Raw genomic sequence first — 22,331 nt, 5'->3', positions numbered from 1 at the left:
AAGAACACCAGACCTGGATTTTTGTTCTTGTTTGGTAACCAGCTAATTATGAAACCTTAAGTGTACCATGTGACTTTCTGGACCTCAGTTTCTTCTTCTGGGAAATGAATGGGCAAAGGTTGCTGGTGATGATATTAAGTCCTAAGTGCCTCTAAGGCTTGGGCTAATGGGGAAAATTAATGAAGTACGCTAGGCAGGGCTTGTCCCTTCTAACAGGGCAGCCTTTGCCTCCAAACAAGTCTATTTCCAGTGCTATATGAACATGTGGGCCCAAAGATACCAGAAAAATCTTATTTTTCTCAAGAAAACCCTGAAACCCAGAAGTGGAGGCTTCTAAAGTGAAATATGTTTATTTTTTTTAGATGTTAGAAAGGACTACTGGGTGGGCCAAACATGTCGATGGGCCAAATGTGGCTCCAGGGCTGAAAGATTACTGCCTCTGGACAAAACTCTATGATCATAATCTAAAAGAGCTCCCTTCCACAAGTATTCAAATATACCATAAAAAAAGTAATAATATTTGACCTTGAAAATAATATTTGACCTTGAATAGCTAACGCAATCCTGAGAGAGAAGAACAAAGCTGGAGGCATCAAACTTTCTGATTTCAAACTAAATTATAGAGCAATAGTAATCAAAACAGTATGGTATCAGCATAAATGCAGACACATAGCTCAATGGCACAGAATATATAGACCAGATATAAATCCATGCATATATGGTCAATTCATTTTCAACAAAGAAGCCAAGGACATACGATGGGGAAAGGGTGGTCTTTTCAATAAATGGCTTTGGGGAAACTGGAAGCCATGTGTAAAAAAATGAAACTGGACTCCTATCCTCCACCATACACAAAATCTACTCAAAATGAATTAAAGACTCAAATATAAGACCTAAAACCATACCTAGAAGAAACCACAGGGTGTAAGCTCCTTGACATCAGACTTGAAATGATTTTTTTGATTTGACACCAAAAGGCAACAAAAGCAAAAATTGGTAAGTGTGACTACATCAAACTAAAAAGCTTCTGCTCAGTAAAGGAAACCATCAGCAAAATGAAAAGGTAATCTATGGAATGGGACAAAATACCATATATCCAATAAGGGGTTAATATCCAAAATATAAAGAGAACTCTTACAACTCAATAGCAAAAAAACAACCCAATTTAAAAAAGGGCAAGAACCTGAATAGACATTTTTCTAAAGAAGATATACAGATGTCAAATAGGTACATGAAAAGGGGCTCAACATCACTCAAGAGATTAATACAAATCAAAACCTTAATACGACTTCACACCTGTGGATGGCTATTATCAAAAAGGCAAAAAATAACAAGTGCTGGTGAGGATGTAGAGAAAAGGGAACCCTTGTACACTGTTGGTTGGAATGCAAATTGGTGCAGCCACTATGGAAAACAGTATGGCAGTTCCCCTCAAAATTAAAAATAGACCTACCATCTGATTCAGTAATTCCATGTTGGGATATATATGCAAAGGAAATGAAATCATCATCTCAAAAAGATATCTGTACGCCCATGCTCACTGCGGCATTATTAATAATAGTAAAGGTATGGAATAACCTATGTGTTGGTCAATGGATAAATGAATCAAGAAAATATATACACAATGGAATTTTATTCAGCCTTAAAAAATAAGGAAATCCTATCATTGTGACAACATGGATGAACCTAGAAGGCATTATACTAAGTGAAATAAGCTATGGTATCATCTATATGTGGAGTCTTAAAAAAAGCCATCAAACTCATGTAATCAAAGTAGAAAAATGGTTGCCATGGTTGGGGGTGTGGGCAGGGAGAAGAAGGGGAGGTTGATAAAAGGGTACAGACTTTCAGGTCTAAAATGAATAAGGTCTGAGAATCTCATGGATAAAATGGTGACCACAGTTGATAATACTGTGTTGTCTAATTGACATTTGCTAAGAGAGTAAATCTTAAATGTTCTTAACCCTCTCCCACAAAAAAAGATAAATAGGTGATGGATATGTTGATTAGCTTGACGTGGGGGAATCCTTTAAAAAATGCATGCATATCAAATCATCCTATTATATACTTTAAATATCTTACATTTTTGTCAATTACACCTCAATAAAGCTGAAAAAAAATTACATTCTTTACTCCTAGATAAAGTAACCACTGATGTTCAATACCGAAGGATTCAGGTATGAACTGTGTTCATTTGATTTTTTTACTCCAGAACTATGAAGGGGTTCCCTCAGTCAAGTGACATGCACAAGAAATCAAATTAACTATCTTGTGCATCATGAAACTTATGTGTGGCTTCATGTAGCTTGTGTCTGTTGGTTAATGAGACAGACCTCTTTACAACAATTGCATGGGAAGAACAGAAAATAGAGGCAGTAATGATACCCTGACAGTAGAAGTTCAAATAAATAACACAGTGAGATGAAAAACATTCTCACTATTTACATTTTAACTGGACATACATACTGCAGGTCTTTATTTGCTCAAAATTAATTTTCATTTTATATATTGGGAACTAAAGTGACAGTTCCTTGTTTTTTCTAAAGTATGGCTTAAGTCACTCCCAGCAGGTCCCTGAAGAAACTTTCTTCAGTATTTTGGACGGCGTTTATAAGAAATCATTAGCAGAGAAAAAATACTACCTACAATCAATAAAGCATATGAATGCAGGCAGGCTTGCCTTCAGTTTGCTGGGCAGCACACCAAGCCTCTGAGGGGAGAGCATTTGGTAGAATCATACATGATCACACTCTTGAAGTAGGGTCCCACTTAACTGGTTTGTGACCTCTGTGTAACATACAGCGTAAAACTAAATACCCCATTTTCACTTTGCTGTACAGAGGAGGCAGTAGAAGCATTTCTAAGTTACCATGGGAGAACAGACCACTTGCATGCTCTCCAAGGTATTTTCCAAACTGTGTGCTTTCAGGATCAGGGACTTCTCCAGCAGTGGTTCCCGAACTTTGGGATGTCGTGGACCAAATTTCAAAGCAAATTCACAGCAGCAAACACCTTTTGTTAAAAAAGGTGCTAAGAGAGGAATTACAACAAAACCAAGCAAAATAAAAAAGCATACTGAGAAAGGTCTGACAACCAGCTTCTATCATCTCAAAATTTCATGCAAAAAAAAAAGGTATTTCAACACGAAAGTAGTAGACAGTATGTACTCTCAGAGAGAAGGACTGTCCCTTGAGTTGAATAAAATTAACTCATTAAAAACTTGCATATTTGCCTGATGTTTTTTCCTTTCCAACAGATCCATGTAAAGTTTGTGAGAATTCAGGATCCACTGTATTACTCCATCTAATGATCCATGATCATATACTCTTTAACAGAAAACTTACTACAATAAAGTATATAATATTTACTCAAAGTATGTCAGAATCTTTCATATTTATATTTCATATATATATTTGCCTAATCAGAAGCCTTACAGGAGAACCAGAAAGACTTTGATTTTAATGAATAAAGATGCCTTGCCCTATATCTCCTGGCCATGGGGCTTGTGGACACAAATCAGGATTTTGATATGCATTCTGACTTATAAAACAAACTGGCAAACTTGAGGACCTGACTGAGTAAGAAGGCTGTGCTAGCACTACCTTTGTGGAGGCTCCTGTACTCTCGAAAAGGAGGCGGTGAACGTTACCTTTGGAATGCACATTGTGGGCTCAGATAAGCGAGGGTAGGTATAGGAGTTGTACGAGTGTCCCTGGGGGTGGGTTTTAAATGCACTTGCTCCGAAGGGCATCATGGGCTCCTGGAGCCCCGAGCCCGACCTGGACCTCTGCCGCATGGTGGGCTGAGGGCTTGTCTGATTCAGGTACGACGACTTTGGCCTCCTGTCATAGTCGTCCAGGCTGGGCCCCCATTCACTTTCGCTGTACGCCAGACTCTCCTTGGAGCACCCGCTGGTCCCTGCAGTTCTAGAAGGCGTGAATTGGAATGGGTAATCTAGGGGGGAGCTGCTGGAGGCTCTCTGGTACCCCCACTTGAGGTCACTGTATTCACTTGGTTTGCTCAGTGAGTCCAAGTGTGCCTGATAATCGACAGTAAATCTGGCGATACTGGATTTCAAAGGCTTCATCTCCGAATAGTAGGCTTCCCCGTGTTTCATCTTCATAACGTGCCCATTTTGCTTGGCTGCATGGCCGTCTTTAAAAAATGGATCCAAGTCATCTCCACAGAGACCCTTCTCTCTGTGCTTCTCGGTGGTGTACTCCGCAGTGGTGTCCGATTCGCTGGAGTACTGTGAGCACGTGATGAAGCCGTTCTCCTCCCGGCGGCCTCGGCCATGGCCGCAGGCGCCCTGGTCCGGCGTGGGTGGGCTTTCTTTCCTCAGGGAGTTGGAACGGGTCACCGAGATGTTGTCGAAATCCTCCAGCAGGCCATTGATGGAGGCTTCCTGACAGGGCTTGTTTCCTCTAACGATTGTCTGGGAACAATAAAGAGAATACTATTTAATGAGGACATTTCATGCTTTTGAATTGATGGAAGAATTCCACCCCCACTCCATCCAATTTAAACTGCAGAGGAAAAAAAGACCACAGGAACGTTGGGTAACAAAATGGTAAAGAAAAGCTGTTGATTGATTTCAGTGGTGAAGTAAGTCAAATATTAATAATCTCAAATTGCAGATTTTGCCTTACCTTTAATTGAGCTCAATTAAATATTTTAAAGACATTTAGAAAACTATACAGACTATCATTGTCTTATTTCCTAGTTTATGGGGAATATCTTCTCCTGATCCTCTACTTAAAAACAAACTTTCACCATCTGACAACGAGTTGATGATTGTAACTTCAACAGCTTTAAAAAGCATATTTATTATTTTGTACATTCATTATTCAGATGACTTGCAAAACCAGTAAGCATTGTCCTGTGAGTGTTAACATACCCAGAAATGCACATTTTTTACCCTTTTAGGGAAGACACAGAAAAACTGAAGCTATCAGATTTTATAGAAGAGGAAGGCACTTACCAAACTGTAAACAGAGGATGAACAGCAAGAAGATGACTTGTGAGATTTAATTTGTGATCAAATGTGATTTTCTTATTAACTGACTGTGATGTTTGTTATAGCCACACTTTTGTATCATCATCACTGAATTCTGGATGGCTTGGTAATGATTGAGTCTTAGTGACAAATTTGCCAAGCCCAAATGTTCCCTTTAATGAACCTAAATAACACCAGAATGCCAGGCACAGAAAGAAATCACACACCACTTACAAAGCCAGCCAGCTGTACCTTGACGATGACAAGGTTTGCAGCAAAAGATGATGGGGGTGGATAAGAGAACAAAGAACAGGTTGTGACTTGAAACTTTCAGGATTTTAAGAGAAAAATACTTTTGAGCAAGTAACAAGAAGTTCAAAATCATCTGTTATGCGATAGAAAATTTCAGACTAGAGGGAGAAGTCAGTTGTCTTAGAGCATGTTTTTTACAGATCAGAGCTTCTCAAACTATCCATGGTGAAAGACAAGGTTATGGTTTCCCCCATCAGTTTTGGACTAATACTTTTGGCCTATGCCCTTCTCTTTTAAATAAAAGTTTAATTTTGGAATAGCTTTAGATACAGAATAGCAAAGAGAATACAGAGTGCTCTCAATACATATAACTTCATATATAGTGTCCCCAGGTCCCGCCCAGGATACCTCATATTTATTTGTCATGTCTCTTTAATATCCTCTGGCCTATGACAATTTTCTTGTTTTTGATAATCTTGTCAATGTTGAGGAGTACTGGTGAGGTATTTTGCAAAATGTCCCTCAAATGGCTATGTCTGATGTTTCTCTTACGGTTAAACTGGGGTTATGGGTTTGGGGAAGGAACACCACAGATTTAGGTACCAAGTTCAGCACATCACCTCAGAGCATACACCATCAGCATGGCTTATCACTGATGATGTTGACCTTGATCACCTGGCTGAGGCCATGTTTGCCAGGTTTCCACACTGTAGTTAGATTCCCCTTCTGTCTCCCTTTTCCACATTACACTCTTTGAAATAAATCACCAAGTGCAGCCCATGCTCAAGGGGTGAGGAGTAAAGCTCCACCTCCCTTGTCTACAAAAGTATTTGGAATTCCATACAGGAGACTTTTATATTCTCCCAATTTATTTATTCAATCATTTAGTTGTATCAGCATGGATGGAGTCATGGAAATTTGTTTTATACTTTGGGTTATAATCCCATATGACCTAATTGTTTTCTTGTCCCAATTGTTCTAGTTTTAGAATTGAAAGTTCTTTTAGATTGCCTGCTGTGTCCCTTTCACAAGCCCCCACCCTCTTACTTTTTGAGCACTTCCTTATTTTCTGCACTACAAGATGCTCTAGGCTCATTTCACATTTTCTCTGCCCTTGAACTAATATCAGCCATTTACACCAAAGAGCCCTGGTTCCTTTGATTAGATAATGATATGAGAAACTATTATCTGGGTGCTGGCGTGTGCAATGGTCCAGGCCTTCTCAGCGAACAGATAGAAAATAATGTATGTATATTTGCCCATCTGTGCACACGCATCTATAATCAGATCCATCTGTATCTATATTAAGAGGTATCTGTAACTACATGAAGCTATAAGCCTTAAAATTATTGATGAATAAAACCTGTGTACCATGGACATGGAGGTGTGGTTGCAGACATTTGAAAAGAAAAACATTTTATCTATAGTAAAACAAAACCCAAAACAAACAAAAACCCAAAGACCCTAAAGCATAGTTGACATAAGACATGGCCTTTTCTATGATCTCCTTTTTTGCATTTGATAATGTTTACTGATGCTGTAAAAAGATCACTTTTGAAGGAGGCACATGCTTTTCTCTCTTTCAATGAAAACTATTACATCAGTGTTAACAAGCAGAGGCTTGCAAATGTAAATATTTATTAAAAATAAATTGTTAATCTGCCCAAAAAAGAATGAAAATAAAAGGGTACATAAAAGCCTTATTTTATCAGGAACATCAGGTAACTAGAACCAAGAGAGTATTTGTTTCTGTGGCATGGGTTTCCCTTTAAGGAATTCATAAACAGCAAAGCTTTAATAATGAAATCCGAACATGCTGAAATTTATAACACAGTTTAACCAGGCTGCAAAATGTGAGGACCGCTATTTATTGCTGTCAGTACCTGATGTTTATTAAAGCAAGATTGTGCAGTTTTATAGAGATCAATAATATAATAACTGTCAGAGTACTGGTGAATTTCATGCTGCAGAACAGCCAGGCATTAAAAATCAGTGCGACCCAATCTATTTGAGTTTGACGCCATGGTTCCCATTGTCTTTCCGTTGTATGTGGACCAGCTCAGCGTCTGCTCCGGCTCCTGTGACAGCGGCCATATTTCATAGTGCCCCTTCCTCAGGCTGCCGGCCAGCGATAAGCTATAATGGATCTGTTCGTAACAACAGCTGTCTCTCTTTGTTTTGGGGAAAAGATGAAAAAGTGCCTCTGTTCTCACAGACTGTATTAACCTTGACAATAATGAAGTGTGTAATTAACAGCTTTGCCCTAATAAGACCTCCCATTTCTTTTTTCAAAAACAATGTCCTCTCCTCAAGAATGCATTTCATTTTGTCACTCTGGGCAAACGCTTCTTAGGAGGTCAATAAACTAAATATTCCAGGACGCTCTCTTTAAGTATCTACTTTTAAACAATTTGTCTAAATCCTCACCCCATTTGCAGAGAAGTAGTGTCCTTGTTTATATTACAGAATGTACCTGGAAATGATTCTGTAACATCTTCCTATGTTGACAGATAGTAATTGCACTAGTGGCGGGTGAGAATTTAATACTGTGTGTAACTGTTGAACCACTGTGTTGTATACTTGAAATCAATATAAGATTGTATATCAATGATACTTCAATAAAAAAAAAATGTGGCTGGAAACAGCCGGATGCATGACTGCACTAAACAAACAGACCTGGTATACTAGACTCCTTAGGGCAAGAAATGCTAATCTTCAGTCAGATTTTCTATCAAAATACCCCAGATCTTCTATTTTCTTTCCATTACCTACATACATCATTTTTGGTAGCCACAGGGGGTGGGGCTAATTGGGTGAGTGGTGGTTAAGAATCATATATTTCTGGGAAATATGAGAATTATGGCAGGGTATCTCAGAGTGGCAGGGGTGGTGTTTTCTAACCACTAAGACCTTTTGAATAAATTATGTAATAATCTCAGTTATGTGGAAGCCAAATAAGCCCATTTCTTGACTATCTAAAAATATTGCTATGTTCTGCACAAATTATAAGAAAGTAGAATGTATTTAAGAAATATTTTGTAGAAATTGACATTTCCTCATTAAATGGAAAGTGTTCTGTTTGCCATTTTCCCTACATCTAAACGCACAATGAATCCGACATATTAGTGATCAGTTCCATACAAGGATAATCCCTGCAGGTGACTTTCTATTTGTTGTTAATTTGGCAACACTGTGAACAGTTTATAGCCCTGGTTCTCCCTGCTTAGCCTGTGAGGCCACTGGGCTCAAGTCAACTGAAGTCAGGGTGACCAGAGTTAATAGTTAGAAGTGTTTTACGTTTGTGTTTAAAGTCAGTTTGACACTATGAGTATTGTAGTTGGGAACTGAACTATTACTTGCTTGCTGTTTTCTGGTTCAGTGTCTAGGCAGCAGTGGGTCTAGGGAAATATCTCTGTTCCTTCATTTACTCATTTACTCCAACAAAAAAACCATTTCTAGGTGCAGGGAGTACTTGCAGATGAATGAGACAAGATGCCACAAGCTATTTCTTAACTTGGATAGCCGATATAAGAATTTAATACTATTCTTTAAATATCCCATGTGCTACATATCCATGTCTTACTTAGCCTGGCTTCCTCAAAAGCAGAGCAGAGACAAAGGCTTGCACGTGAGTAGTTTATTTTAGAAAGTGAGGTTAAGGTTAGCGAGGAAGGTGACCCAAGAAGGAGGAATACAACTCAAGGGGTGCATTCCTGAGCTGGCCATCTGTGGACCAGTGCTCAGTTCTTCTGAGAAGTTATGAAGTCTGTGTCACAGAACTGACCATTCAAGGGAATGAAGATGGAAGTATTCATGGACCTGCTTCCACATCCTGGGTCAGGATGGCTGAGGACTCCCACATGCATCCCACAAGGTGGCAGTAAAACAGGAGTAAGCAGTGCAACCACGGGGAGCAGCAGGTTACCTCAGCAATAGCTGGAATGAAAAAGGTTGGCCTAAAAGATGTGAGACAGGACACACAGGTGTCCAGTGCACTTTTTAAAGACAGATATTTCACAATTTAAAAAATTAAAAATGAAAGCGCATGGGGCCCCTTCTCATGAGCCCATGGGCATGGATATCAGTATTTTTGATCAATGTAGCAGATAGGTTAGGTGGTCACCAAAGATGTGTGCTCTCCTTCCATGGTGTAAAGTTACTGCTGCAAAACTGTTTCAGACCAATGACCACATTCCCAGAACCCTCTGCATCTACATAGACCATGGGTCAGTTGTTACCCATAGAAAATGAGCACTGATATGTATCTCTTCTAGGCTAACATTACAAAGAAATGCCTTTGCTTCTCTTTATTCTCCTGTCTGCCAGCTGAATGGAGAAAATCTAGCAGGATATTCTTAATTGCTAGGGGATGCCAGAGGCACGTGTAGACTCTGCATTACTGAATAACCATGTGGAATGCAACAAAAAGCCACATTGCATATTGAGTGAGAAACTTCTACTTTGCTGAACTAATTTACTGAGATGTAAGGGCTGATATCTTATATCAGCTGTAATTACCTTAACTAATATAATGATAAGGATTATAACGAGTCCAGAATTAGAAAGCAGATCATGAATTAAGGAGTAAGCAGAGAAAGACTTTATCTTGGTGTTCCTATCAAGTGTACCCCTGCTAACTCTCTATAACTGGCATTGGTTGGCCATGGAGCCCAAGACATCCACACCAGCTCCATGGATATGAAGGGACAGGCGCTGAGAATGTCCTGATTGAAGAAATCACACTGGACACCTGAAGCCTGAGACAGATGGAGCACTAAGAGCTGTGAATAGGACTGCTTATCTCAGCTTGGTTTTGGGGTATCAGTAGAAGTGTGACATGCATAAACAAATGTTTTATTTTGTATGATTTTATGATGAGATAGAAACTCATGCAGGAGAATGAAAGAAGGCACATTCATCAGAGTGTATCACACAGACCAATCCTGCAGTTTGGTATTAGTCCTTGTGATAGATGGCTTGTGAAATGGGCACAATTATCCCCTCCCTATGCAATTATGACTTTGCAAGTCTTCACATCTGGAGATGGTGGAGTCTATGTCCCCAGCCTTGAATCTGGGATGGCCACATGGCTGGTTAGGCAAAAGAGAGTGGCAGAAGTGACACTGTACCAATTCTTAGTCTGGGCCACAGGAAGGCTTGCCAGCTGTTGCCTTCTATGTCCTCTGCCTCTCCTGGGTGAACAAGCTTGGGCTGGCCAGCTAGAGGATCAGAGAAGAGCCAGTCCTACCAAGGCCAACCTAGATTAGCCAGCCCCAATTCATCTGTGGGCCCCTTTCCTCCATGCTGGCCAGGGAGATACAGGAGAAAGCAGGTATGAAAGCTAGGATCTGGGCCCATTTTATACTAGGGCAGGTGAACCAGCCTCCAGTTTAAAGGCCGTAGGTAGGGAATGGTAATCCTTGATGTGGTTAAAGAACAGGGCATTTATATGAGGAAACTCATTAGAGGTAAGTCCTGGGGTGGCAGTCTTCTCTAAGCCGTACTAATCACTATGCCACCCTATATCTGCTTTTGCTCATAAAGGATGAGTCAGCATGTTCCCATAGGGGCAGGCCTAGGCTTATCTTGGAGTTAGCCTTAGTTTTTTTTATGGCTAAAATGATTTGTAACTGGTATAGCCTCATAGTTAGAATTTTGGTTCTATTTACATAAACTATTTTTAATAATCAGTCAAAAATGGGCATTTTGGTAATTATGCAAAGTTTCATATCATCACTTAAAACTTCTTAAGCCATTAGACATCAGGTTGCTTCAGCAAATTTAGGTTATTTATAAGGTAAGGCATCTGAGCCTTTCTACGGGAAAATTTGTTTTATTCTACCTTTTAAAAGTCATAAAAAATTTAGATGTTTTAATATATCAAGAACTTTTAAAATGTAACTATTAGGAAATGTAAAATAAAAGACGTAGTTTGCATTCTATCTCTACTGGATAGCTTTGATCTAAAGTGGGGATTGGCAAACTATTGCTTGTGGGCCAATTCTGGCCTGTTTTGGTAAATAATATTTCCTGGTAAATAAGCTGTATCCATTTGTTTACATACAGTATGTGGCTGCTTTTGCACCACAACTTGAAGAGTTGAGACCATGTGGTCCACGGTCCTTCCCAGAAAAAGTCCGCTGACTCTTGATGTAGAGTGTCTCCAGATGTATAGATCCTTTTTTTATTGAGGGATGGTGTCTAGAGTTGTTCTAGTATTTGATTCATTGGCTGTGCCATAAAAGAAAGCAGTCACCTGGTGAGATGAGGGTGCTGGGTCAGAGGGAGGGGTTCCCTGGGCACAAAGGCCCACCCAGCTCTGTGGTTCTATGGCAGAAGGGGACACAAAACACAGGTCTCTCAGTCCTGAGGCAATTCAGTTTGCGGGCCAAGTCAATCCACCAGAATAAGAGACCATATCCTGTTCTCAGAGGAATGTTAAAGAGCCATCAGCACGGCAAGTTGGTTGAGTTCTTTGGGGTGGAGCTCAACCTCTGGCATCAGAGATGTGATGGGCATAAATAAGAGCTGAGCACCCCTCTTCCTCTACCTAGGATCTGAGCATTAAAAAATTTGAGATAAATAAAATGACTGCCACAGTTTTATGTATTGTTTTCAAAGAGCCTCTAGTCACTAATGTTGATCGAAGCACTCACTGCAAGCCAAGATAATTAGAAATGTTTTTCCCATATTTAATATTTACAAGACCCTGAGATTGATGGTATTATTGCCTGAGTGTATAAAAGAGGGAAATGAGGCTCAGAGAGGCCAAGTAACTCATCCAGTATCATTCAGCTAGTACGTGAAGGGTGTGGGGAAAACAGAAGTTCTTATGGCCAGGATCTTCACCTGACCCTAAACTACCTAGAGATGTAATGGGCCTATTGTTAGACTACTATTTCCACAACCTAGGCAATGAGCAATTATAGGCAACTGAGTCACTATATAAAGAGCTCTGCCTAGTGCTCTGGGTGGAGACAGAGAGGAAACATTGCAGATCTACAGACTGTTGGACACAGACATTATTCTAGTGCTTGACCTACCACCATGAGAATAAAGCTGGGTAATAAACCCTTTTACCCCAAGAATATCTCATTGTCATTTCTCAGTCTCACTGAATCCATAGTGAACTCGTCCGGGGCTCAAACCCTTAGGGAGTACAAAGGTCAGAAAGCAAGACCCGCTTTTGTCTCTTAGCAAATATTGCCTCCCCATGTACACAAAAATCACAGCACATCCTGACAGCATCCTCACCTTTAACCTCTGAGCGTGTGGAAAAGACAGCAAAAGCACACCAGGACACTCTCCACCCACTCTTATATAATGAAGGGAATGTAAGCATGCACTGTGGCAAAACAACATAAAATATTTCTAGAAACAAAGTTTGAGAAACAATGTTTAAAACTCAGAAATATGGGAATGAGGGGAGGGGGAAAAAGAAGTTGACTGCTCTTGGGAATAGTTTTCACAGCAACTTCAAAATTCTGTCACTGCAACAAAATAAACATCTTGTTATATCGCATTTGCTCAAGATTCTGACATTTAAAAATTTAACAGCTGAAAAAATGTGTAGTCTACACATCAATTGGCACCCTCCCCATATTAAAACAAACCAATTAAATGATTCTTGAAATATTGCTAATATGCAATGCTAAATGTCATTTTTTTTGTTTTCTCTTATAGACTATATAAAGAAGAGCAAGGCATATTTATTTTAAACTTGGCCAACAAAATTTTACCTTTGAGTGTCTGAAACTTACATTTCTGTTTTCTTCAACCTGACATTTTAAGCAATCTTAAAACACATGAATATTATGCTTCAAGGCATAATAAATGTTAAGAAACTTGTTAGTCTAGACATAAAACTGTTAGGCAATTAAGATTTAAAGTATAAAAGTTGGTACTGTAATTATGTACTTAATATTTCAGAAACGGACTACTCTTAGATGCCAGAAAAACATTATATCCCTGTGGACAAAAAGAATGGCCAAAGCTGGGCTCCAGATCTTCCAAATATTTCACAACTGTGAAACCTGAAAACCCCAATATCAAAGTCAGCTTTACCAAACATTTCTACTTATTAGCCATCCATGTCTACTTAGTGACTGAAGTCAGGGTGATTATTTCCAGGGGAAGGGTGTTTCCTGGCAAGAAGCTCAAGGGAATTCCTACCATTCCCACCACAGGAACCTGGTGTCCTTTCATCTCCCAACTCATCTCGCCCAAAGAAGCCTGCAAGTCTGTGGGGTTTTCCTTCCACACAGAAGTGCTAACCCAACATTTCTTTGATTTAAATAAGCTATGTGTATCATAAAATCATGCAGTTTCCTTTTATTGCAAAATGAGACTAATTTTTTCCACAAGTGTACCTATCAATCTACCTACCTATCCATCCATCCAGGACAAAAAAAGATGGTTCACATTTAAATGAGTTTCTGTCTTTGAAACACAATACAAGGTTTAAGAGCGCACCTGGAGGTTTTCTAACAGCCCTTGGGAAAGGAAAGGCACTGAGAAGTTCTGCTTCATCGGGAAGCTTCAACTGCAGCAGCTCTCAGCCACAGCTGGGAATCTGGACTCACTGCTGATCTTATGACACCATTTCAGGAAGCCAGGGCCCTCTCCCCAGGCCAATTCTATCTCTCGTGGTGGTTCCAGGTGTCGGTAATTTCTGAAGCTCCCAAGGTGAGTCCAAAATGCAGTCAAGGTTGGGAAGGACACTGCTGGTAGACCTTCTCCCACAGCTACCCCGAGTGTGGTCCCACAGCAGCAGTCCCACCTGGAAGTCTGCTGGGACTGCAGAATCTCAGCCCCCATCCAGAACTGCTGAATCAGGACACGCATTTTAATGAAAATTCCAGGTCATTCACCTATATGACGAAGCCTGAACAGCATTTGCCTGAGGTTCCATTTTCATAATGTGAACAATTTCAAATTAATAGAAATTTTCTTAATCAATTATTTGTGAGATATATAAAAACACTTATTTAGATATATTATTTGTATGTTTAGAATGTGTGTGTGTGTGTATATATATATACACACACACACAAAGAAAAAATATTCTTTAATCTTTAAACTCCAGATTAGTAGGGTCATTTCTTTGTTTTATAAAAAAAGAAAGAGTGCTCCAAAACAGAATGGAGAAAATGATTGATTCACAACACAAAGGGCAGCTCTGGGGTGTTATGTTTCTAGAACCTGTTCTAGGACTTAATGTTGGAGTATATTTATCCTATTATGACTGCATTCAAATATCCCTGAGGGCAAGTTTAAGGCTGGAATGCAGGTGTCTGAGAAGAGTTTACTGGACAATCTTGTTCACTCATTCAAGGATATTAACAGAATAGCAAGAGCCCTTGCACCGGCACAGAGGATCCCCTTCTCTCCCTCTCTCTAAGGGGGATGACGTGACCTAGCCGAATTTAAAGAGAGGGAGATATAACAACTCCCTTTCCCTAAGTTTTTTAGACAAAGCTGGACACATACACACACACCTCAGAAGAGACTCAAACAATATTATTTTTCTTTTTTCTAAAATTGTATCCATCGGTCAGGTTTCATATTATGACAACAGATTTAATAAAAACACGTTATAAAAAAATGTTATGCAATCCAGTCCTGCTTTTGCCCCCAGATTTTCTCATGGTTCACATGTCATTCAGTGTCTTCATAGAATGAAACATTTGTTTACTAATCAGAGTTAGAAAGCTTTGCTTCCCTGTAAGAAAGACTGTGTCTCCCACTCTTTTTCTATTGATAAACATTTTGTAATTGTTTCAACTGGACTGCCAGGATGCTTGAAAGAAATAATATTTGGGCTTAACTATTGTTCACATGCGATGTCTGCACATTGGTGTTCTTTTTTCTTTTCTTTTCTTTCTTTCATGATTTATATTTTTCTAGCTCCTCAATCTTTGTATTAAAATTTGCTAAACTTTCATTATGTGGGATTTTATTGCACATTAGTGTCAATCCTTTCCAGAAACAAAGTATGCTTTGAAAATTCTTCTCAATTACCAGTTTAACCTTCTTCTCTTATAAAAACACATTTAAGTAATCTTCAGCAATTTATAAATCTCTTAATGAAACTCATGATCCTGCAGAAAGTTCATTAGGGTCTTTCCAAGGTTGTTTTTACTTATTAAGAAAATACTAGCTTATTGCACAGAAGGAAAACCTAATAAAAAGCTGTCAACATCTTTAGCACATCAGAGAGAGACTACAGAGCAGTGGTGGCTCAAGAGCTTTCAAAAATCCTTACAACTAGACTGCACCCAAGAACAGATAAATAAGATCCATGGGAGGGAGCTCAGGCACCAGTAGCTTTAAATCGTTCCCAGGATAGCCAATATTGAAAACCTGTGTCCCAGTGCAGTGCATCTTATGTATTACCACGCATACAAATGCCCGGGGCATCTTCTTAACATACAGACTCTATTTCAGCAGGTATGCCATGGGGCCTGAGATTCTGAATTTCTGAGTCTCTGAGGTGAACCTGATGTTTCTGGTCTGCAGAGCACACTTCAAGTTGCAAGATCCCAAAGAATAGAGCAAGTTCCTTGGATGGCTGAGCTGCAGTTTGCATTTGCAAGGAAAATGAAATCATCACTATAGGATGAGAGAGCACTGGACTGTGAGCTCAGCAATCTGGTTCTAGGACAAGTTCTGTCATTGGCAACTCAGAAGCCTTCATCAAACCACTTTATCTTGCTCGGTCTAGTTCCTGTCTGTACTGAGATTTGCCTGGCTTCTTTCCAACTCCAAAATTCTGCTGTTTTGAAGATTTTTCCATGTTCCAGCTGCTCTAAAGAGTTAGAAATCCTACAAAGTATGAAGTGTGCAAAGTAACTGGATTGACTGAAATACAATCTGACAGGTGCTTAATGCCTGAGAGAAAAAATTATGTGTACAAAGTTGAGTTTGTGTATATTACCCTATACTTTTAAATTCCTAGAACAACCACTGATCCTCTATTATAAACAACTCCTAGATTAGATGCATGAGCCCATCCTGTCACAGACCATTTGGTGTCCTATAGTTCTCTGTTAACAATGTCGAACTGTGGTAGGTTGATGGCAAAAATGTTGCCAAGTCTCCTCTCCTGTCTGTATCCAGGTCTTCTGCAATGCAACTGAAGCTCCCCCCTGTCAGGACATGGGGTCTGTTTCCATTCTTCCTGATGCTGGCTTTGGCCACATGATTTGATTTGCTCTGGCTTTTGGAATGCAGCCATGCTTTGGACCCTCCCCTGCTGGCACTCACACAAGCCTGAGTTAGCCTGGAGAACAATGAGAGACTCGTGGGCCAGAGACAGGTGATCCCAATTGAGGCCATCCCTGTCCTGACAGCCTCCAGCCCACTCAGCCAACCATGGACAAGTGAGTGAGCCCACAGGAGATGAGAAGAACCGCCAGCTGAGCACAGCCCAAACTACCAACTTGCAGTGTTGTGAGAAACAAAATCACTTGTTTTAAGCTCCTCAAAAATAAAAATCATAAAATATAATGTAAGATTTATCATTTTAACTATTTTGAACTGTATAGTTCAATGGCATTAGGTACAGCCACACAGTTGTACAGCCATCACCACTATGCAAGTTCAGAACTTTTTAATCACCCCAAACAGAAACTGACCCCCCTTAAAAAATACCTCCCCCTCTGTCTTCCTACTGGTCCCTGGTAATCGCTAATCTACTTTCTATCTCTATACATTTGCCTATTCTTGGTCCCTCATATAAGTGGAATCATACTATATTTGTCCCTTTGTGTCTAGCTTATTTCACTTAGTATATATCGAGGTTCATCCATGTTGGTGCACATATCAGAATATCATTCCTTTTTAAGGTGGAATAACATTTTATTGTATGTATATATCACATTTCATTTATCCATTCATCTGTTGATGTATCACCTTGTGGCTATTGTAAATAAGGCTGCTGTGAATATTGGTGTACAAGTATCAATTTGAGTCCCTTCTTTCAATTTTTGGGGGTATATAGTGATAAGCAGAATTGTTAGATCACATGGTAAGTCTGTGTTTAACTTTTAAGAAACCACAGAACTGTTTCCATAGCACCTGCACCATTTTACACTCCCACTAGCAATGCACAAGGGTTTCAATTTCTCCATATCCTTGAAAGACTTATTTTCCATGGAAATGACTTTTATAATAGCTATCCTAATGGGTATGAGACAGTATTTCATTGTAGTTTGGATTTGCATTTCCCCAGGGACTGGTGATGTTAAGCAGATTTTCAAGCACTTATTGGCCACTTGTGTATCTTTTCTATCAAAGTTCTTTGATCATTTTTCAATTGTTTACCTCTGTTGTTGATTTGTAGTTTTTATATATTCTGGATATTAATACCTTATCAGATATCTGATCTGCAAATATTTTCTCCCATTCTGTGGCTTGTATTTTCACTTGATAGTGTCTTTCGATGTATAAAGTTTAAACTTCTTTTCTTTTGGTGCCTATGCTTTTGGTGTCATATCCAAGAAATTATTACTAAATCCAGTGTCATGAAGTTTCGCCTTATGTTTTTTTCTGAGAGTTTTATAGTTCTTTTAGCTCTTCAGGTCTTTGATTCATTTTGAGTTAATTTCTGTATATAGTGTTAGGTAAGGGTCCAACTTCAGTCTTTTGCATGTGGCTCTCCAGTTTTCCCAACACAATTTGTTGTAAATATTGTCCTATCACCATTGAATAGTCTTGGTGCCCTTATCAAAAATCATTTGACCATCAATGTGAGGGTTTAATCTGGGCTCTATATTCTGTTCTGTTCCATTGGTCTAGTTGTTTATCAACATGCCAGCATCATACTGATTTGATTTTTCTTGTTGTTTTGTAGTTAAGTTTCAAAATAAGGAAGTGTGAGTCCTCCAACTTTGTTCTTTTTGTAGACGGTTTGGCTATTTGGGGGCCCCTTGAGATTCTGTATGAACTTTAAAATGGGTTTTTCTATTTCTGCAAAAAAGCCAGGTTGAGATTTTGATATTTTGAGATTGTACTGACTTTGCAGATCACTTTCTGTAGTCATATTAACAATATTAAGTCTTCTAATCAATCAAGAAGGGATGTCTTTCCATTTATTTGTGTCTTTATTTCTTTTAGAAATGATTTGAGAGTGTTTTAAGGTCTTTCCTTTCGCTTTGGAGTGCTTTGTTAACTCTACTTGCAATAATAGATGGCTGACCCTTCATTGAGATTAGTCCAAGCCACGGACTCTAACCTACTGTTTCTTCACTGGCTAAAAAACTCCAAGCAAGGGATTAACCTTCCTCATTGCAAAACAGGTTGTCAGCGAGACTGCTTCTCCCCTGTCCTCATGTCTTCAGGAAGGGCCTTCCACTAAAATAATGCTCTTTTTCTCTCTTGCTTCCCCTACTCATTTGTCTGGATGTGACGGGGAGCATGACTTACCTGATAGGGGAGAACGGAGGAGGGCTGGGGCACACCCACAGCTCAAGGGTCCTTCTCTTCCTTTTCTGGACAATCTTCCTATGTATGCCTGAGTATTCTTCTACTTCAAGGTTGCAAGGACCCACAGCTTCTCTTGTCAGCAGTCCCTTTCTGACCCAATATTGGCTGGAGATGAGTGTGTAAGCAAGTGACTCCCCCTGCAAACCCCTGAGTTAAAGTCAGCTGTGCAGAGCTTGCTCTTATATTTCAGCTGGGGGTGGAGGTATGTATAGTCCAGGGCCTCATTAGTAAATGGGGCTTCACAATCATAAGGCTGATATCTGCATTGCATCTATCTTTCCTGCAGTAAATACAGGGGCAAATCCTCAAAGATATTTACATTGTCCTAACCTCAGGGCAAGCATAATAAACCTGGAAATGATAGTAGGTCAAATAGGAGAATTCAGGAACTGGGGGAGAGAATTGCTGGTGGGATGGTGAAGGGAAGAGTTCAGGAGGAAAAAAGGGTCCAAAATGGAAAGGGTGGATTCTATAACAACAAGTTATGCTTTATTAATCACTTGCTATGTGCTATCCTCTATTGCTTGCTTTTCATCTTCCCAACAGCCCTAGGAAACAATTTTACTAAACCTCATTTTACAAATGAGAAAGGGAAGTTACAATTATTGTCCAAGGTAGTTTTGATTTTTCATCCCCCTTCCTGTAATGACTGTACATCCCACTCTGTGTGTGTGACTTTTTAGTGGCTCCAGTAGAGGATGTAGAGGATGTATACCTGATCAGTTGACTTTGAGCTTGGCCATGTGTCTTGCTTTGGCCACTGGAAGGTTGGTGAATGGACACAAGCAGAGGCTTTTACGTGTTTGCATGGTTTGGCTTTGCTCCTTGAGTTCTTGTGATCTTCCCTGAACAGAACCTAACCTGGGCAGTTGCTCATCCAAGAATCATGCCAAAAAGCATCCACAGCAAACTTGAACCCAACCTAAAACCTGTAGCCAGTCTCAGCTGTCCTGAAGACTAAATAAACAGTGACCTTACCAGCCTGCAGATCCACAAGCAGGCAACATAAATGTTTGTTGTTATAAAGCCATTACACGTGTTGACGCTTGTTTGCTATGCAGCATTTTTGCAACCGGAGTTGACTAATCCTACAGTGGTGAAGTCAGGATTAAATTCCATGAATGTCTGAATTCAGAGTCCTTGCTTATAACTTCCCTAATACACAATCTAGGGAAAAATACTGCCCATGGCTAGCCCCATTGTACTTATCAGGGGACAATGCTCCTCAGTGTCTGAGATGTGCCTAGGGCACATGCTCTCTTGCCATGCATTAATCATCTTTATGGACAGAGCTCCAGGCTGATTGATCAATCAGGCCCTGAGACTAAATGTTCCTTCTGAAGTTTACTCTATTCTTATCATTTTGCACTGAAGGACTTTCCCATGCTACACTGGTAGCTAGTCAAAAGCTTGGTTTACATGCAACCTTCTACAGAGCTGAGATGCAGAGCCGCTCCAGATCAGTCAAATGTGACCACAGCATCTGAGCAAAATGCAGAATGGATCCTCTTTATCAACCAAAGTTGGCTTTCCTTTTAGGGAATAATCTGAACTTAATCTAAGAATTCAATTCTTCACTGTGCCTGAATGTATATGTAATAGAGTGTTCGCAGGCAAAAATACCAATTTACTTAATCTAGTTTTTAAGCAGAAAACAACAAAATAAAAATCAAAAAGCAAGCAAACAAAAAATAACGTGTCATCAGTCACGCATTTTAGCTGCTATTCTTCTAAGCCACAGACGGTTGAGACAGAGGTGGTTTTGATGAGAAAGCCAAATTGATTAATTTTGCTCCATTTTGTCTTGGCACAGAACCCAGGAAGCTGGGGGAGACCACTTTCAACACAGAAGCAGCATAAAACATAGCAAGCTGGTCAGTACAGTAGCCTGAAGAGGAAAGATCATAGATGCCTCTAGATGGATAAGCAACCAAATTTCCCACAAACTACCTGACCAATGACACAATGGCTTTCCGGGTAGATGAAGCTCTCAGGGAGTCATGCAACCTTCAGCCTCTCCTAGGCAGTGCCTTTGGGAGGAAGGAAGGACATGTGAGCTGCAGCCAGCTCTACCTGTAGGGAGGGGGCATGCATCTCCTTGACCTCTATCAACTCCATCTCTTCTGTTTTCTTCCTCCTGTTTCTGCGAATCCTTTCTCCTTAAGCCACCTCATTCCCTGTAGCTTTTAAGTTTCTGCCCTACTTTAATCAGAGAATCAGCAGATCCTGACACCTAAGGGTTTGGCATCTCCCTGGCTAGTGTCCAACTCACCCAGGTTTCTGCTCCTGAGGAAAATTCAGGACTGCCTTTTCACATTGTATTCCTTGACCAGCCAATGTCCCTCCTGCATTTGAGTGAGCCAAAGCTGTCTGGATCCGCACTCCATCATTCCACCTTCCTGCCACCAAACAGCTTCTGGATTCAAGTTGCTTTTCTAGATTTATGGATAACATTATAGTTCTTTAATGTCCTACATACTGCTGGGTGTTCTATTTTTCTCTCTGTGTTTAATCTGCATAACAGTACTATCAGCTCTATACTATTATTATACCCATTTTATAGATGTGGAAACTGAGGCCTAAGCCAGTAAGTAGAAAAGCTGGGTGTTTGAACCTAGGCCATGTGGCCACAGAATTCATGTCTTAGCTGGCATATCCTCATTGCTAACATTTAAAAAAATGCTCTATCTTCCAAGAGTTATGACTTAACATCTATTTTCAAGTTTAATCCACTCAACAACCCTACAAATTGGTGGAATTATTATTAATTGTTCCTGTGTGAGACAAGGTGCTCAGATACTGCTGATCCTCTATAATGTCTTTCTGTTTGATTTTCAATCTCATTTTCAAAATCAGAGGGAAAATATTTTAAATATCAAGTATCTTCTCCACAAAACCCAACAGGGAATTTTTCAAGGAAAAATGCATGTACAACTGTGTACATATTCTCAAATGAAAACAAGATTAATAGGGAGTGTCGAAAAATTAATTTATAGGTTGCTGAAACTCTATCTGAATCATTTAGATTAAATCTGCTTTGCTGGCAAGTTCACTTCCACTGTGTTCTATTACCGGTGGTAGATTGGTCCTGACAATGCTAGTAAATTAAACCGTCCAGCTGCTGCTCCTTCATCCGACACAACGGGTAACAGAAACAAAGACTAAAGAGAGAAGAAAAACTCTAGTAATGAAGGATATCCAGTGCAGTGAAGGATAACACAAACCATCAGCAGATTTGGCAAATTAATGATACCCCTTCACCAAGTTATGCCCATTATCTGGAACGCATGAATTCAACCCCCCTTCCCAGGGCCAGAGAAAGGCTTCCCTCTGCAGGCAGACATGAGGCTCTGTGTGGCAGCGTACTGACAGCCTCACGGTGCTGGATGGGGAGCGGGGTACTGTGCTCTACATAGCCTGGCTAGTAATGAAGAGAAACTTGCCTGTGCTTCCCCAGGCCCAGGTCAGTGGCTCTCATCTGCCAGCTGACTAGCTGGCCTTCAGGTAGAGTCTGAGCCATGAGAATGAGTCAAAGGAAGAGGTCATCCTCAGTTGAAGCCCATTTGTGCCACCCTAAGCCCCTGAGCTGGTACCAGAT

At 40.0% G+C, this 22,331-nt stretch overlaps 1 protein-coding gene across 2 annotated transcripts in view; it reads right to left on the bottom strand.

Moving 5' to 3' along the window:
• Positions 1 to 22,331, bottom strand: part of PAK5 (p21 (RAC1) activated kinase 5) — a 264,540-nt gene that overhangs the window by 36,970 nt on the left and 205,239 nt on the right. For both annotated transcript variants that reach the window (XM_036880104.2, XM_036880105.2), the window contains exon 4: positions 3,650 to 4,435. In XM_036880104.2, coding sequence (XP_036735999.2) covers positions 3,650 to 4,435 — 786 coding nt within the window. The remainder of the gene's footprint in view (positions 1 to 3,649; positions 4,436 to 22,331) is intronic.

Source organism: Manis pentadactyla, chromosome 5, assembly GCF_030020395.1.
Source record: "Manis pentadactyla isolate mManPen7 chromosome 5, mManPen7.hap1, whole genome shotgun sequence".
Taxonomy (NCBI): domain Eukaryota; kingdom Metazoa; phylum Chordata; class Mammalia; order Pholidota; family Manidae; genus Manis; species Manis pentadactyla.
This window is presented reverse-complemented; position numbering and strand designations above follow the sequence as displayed.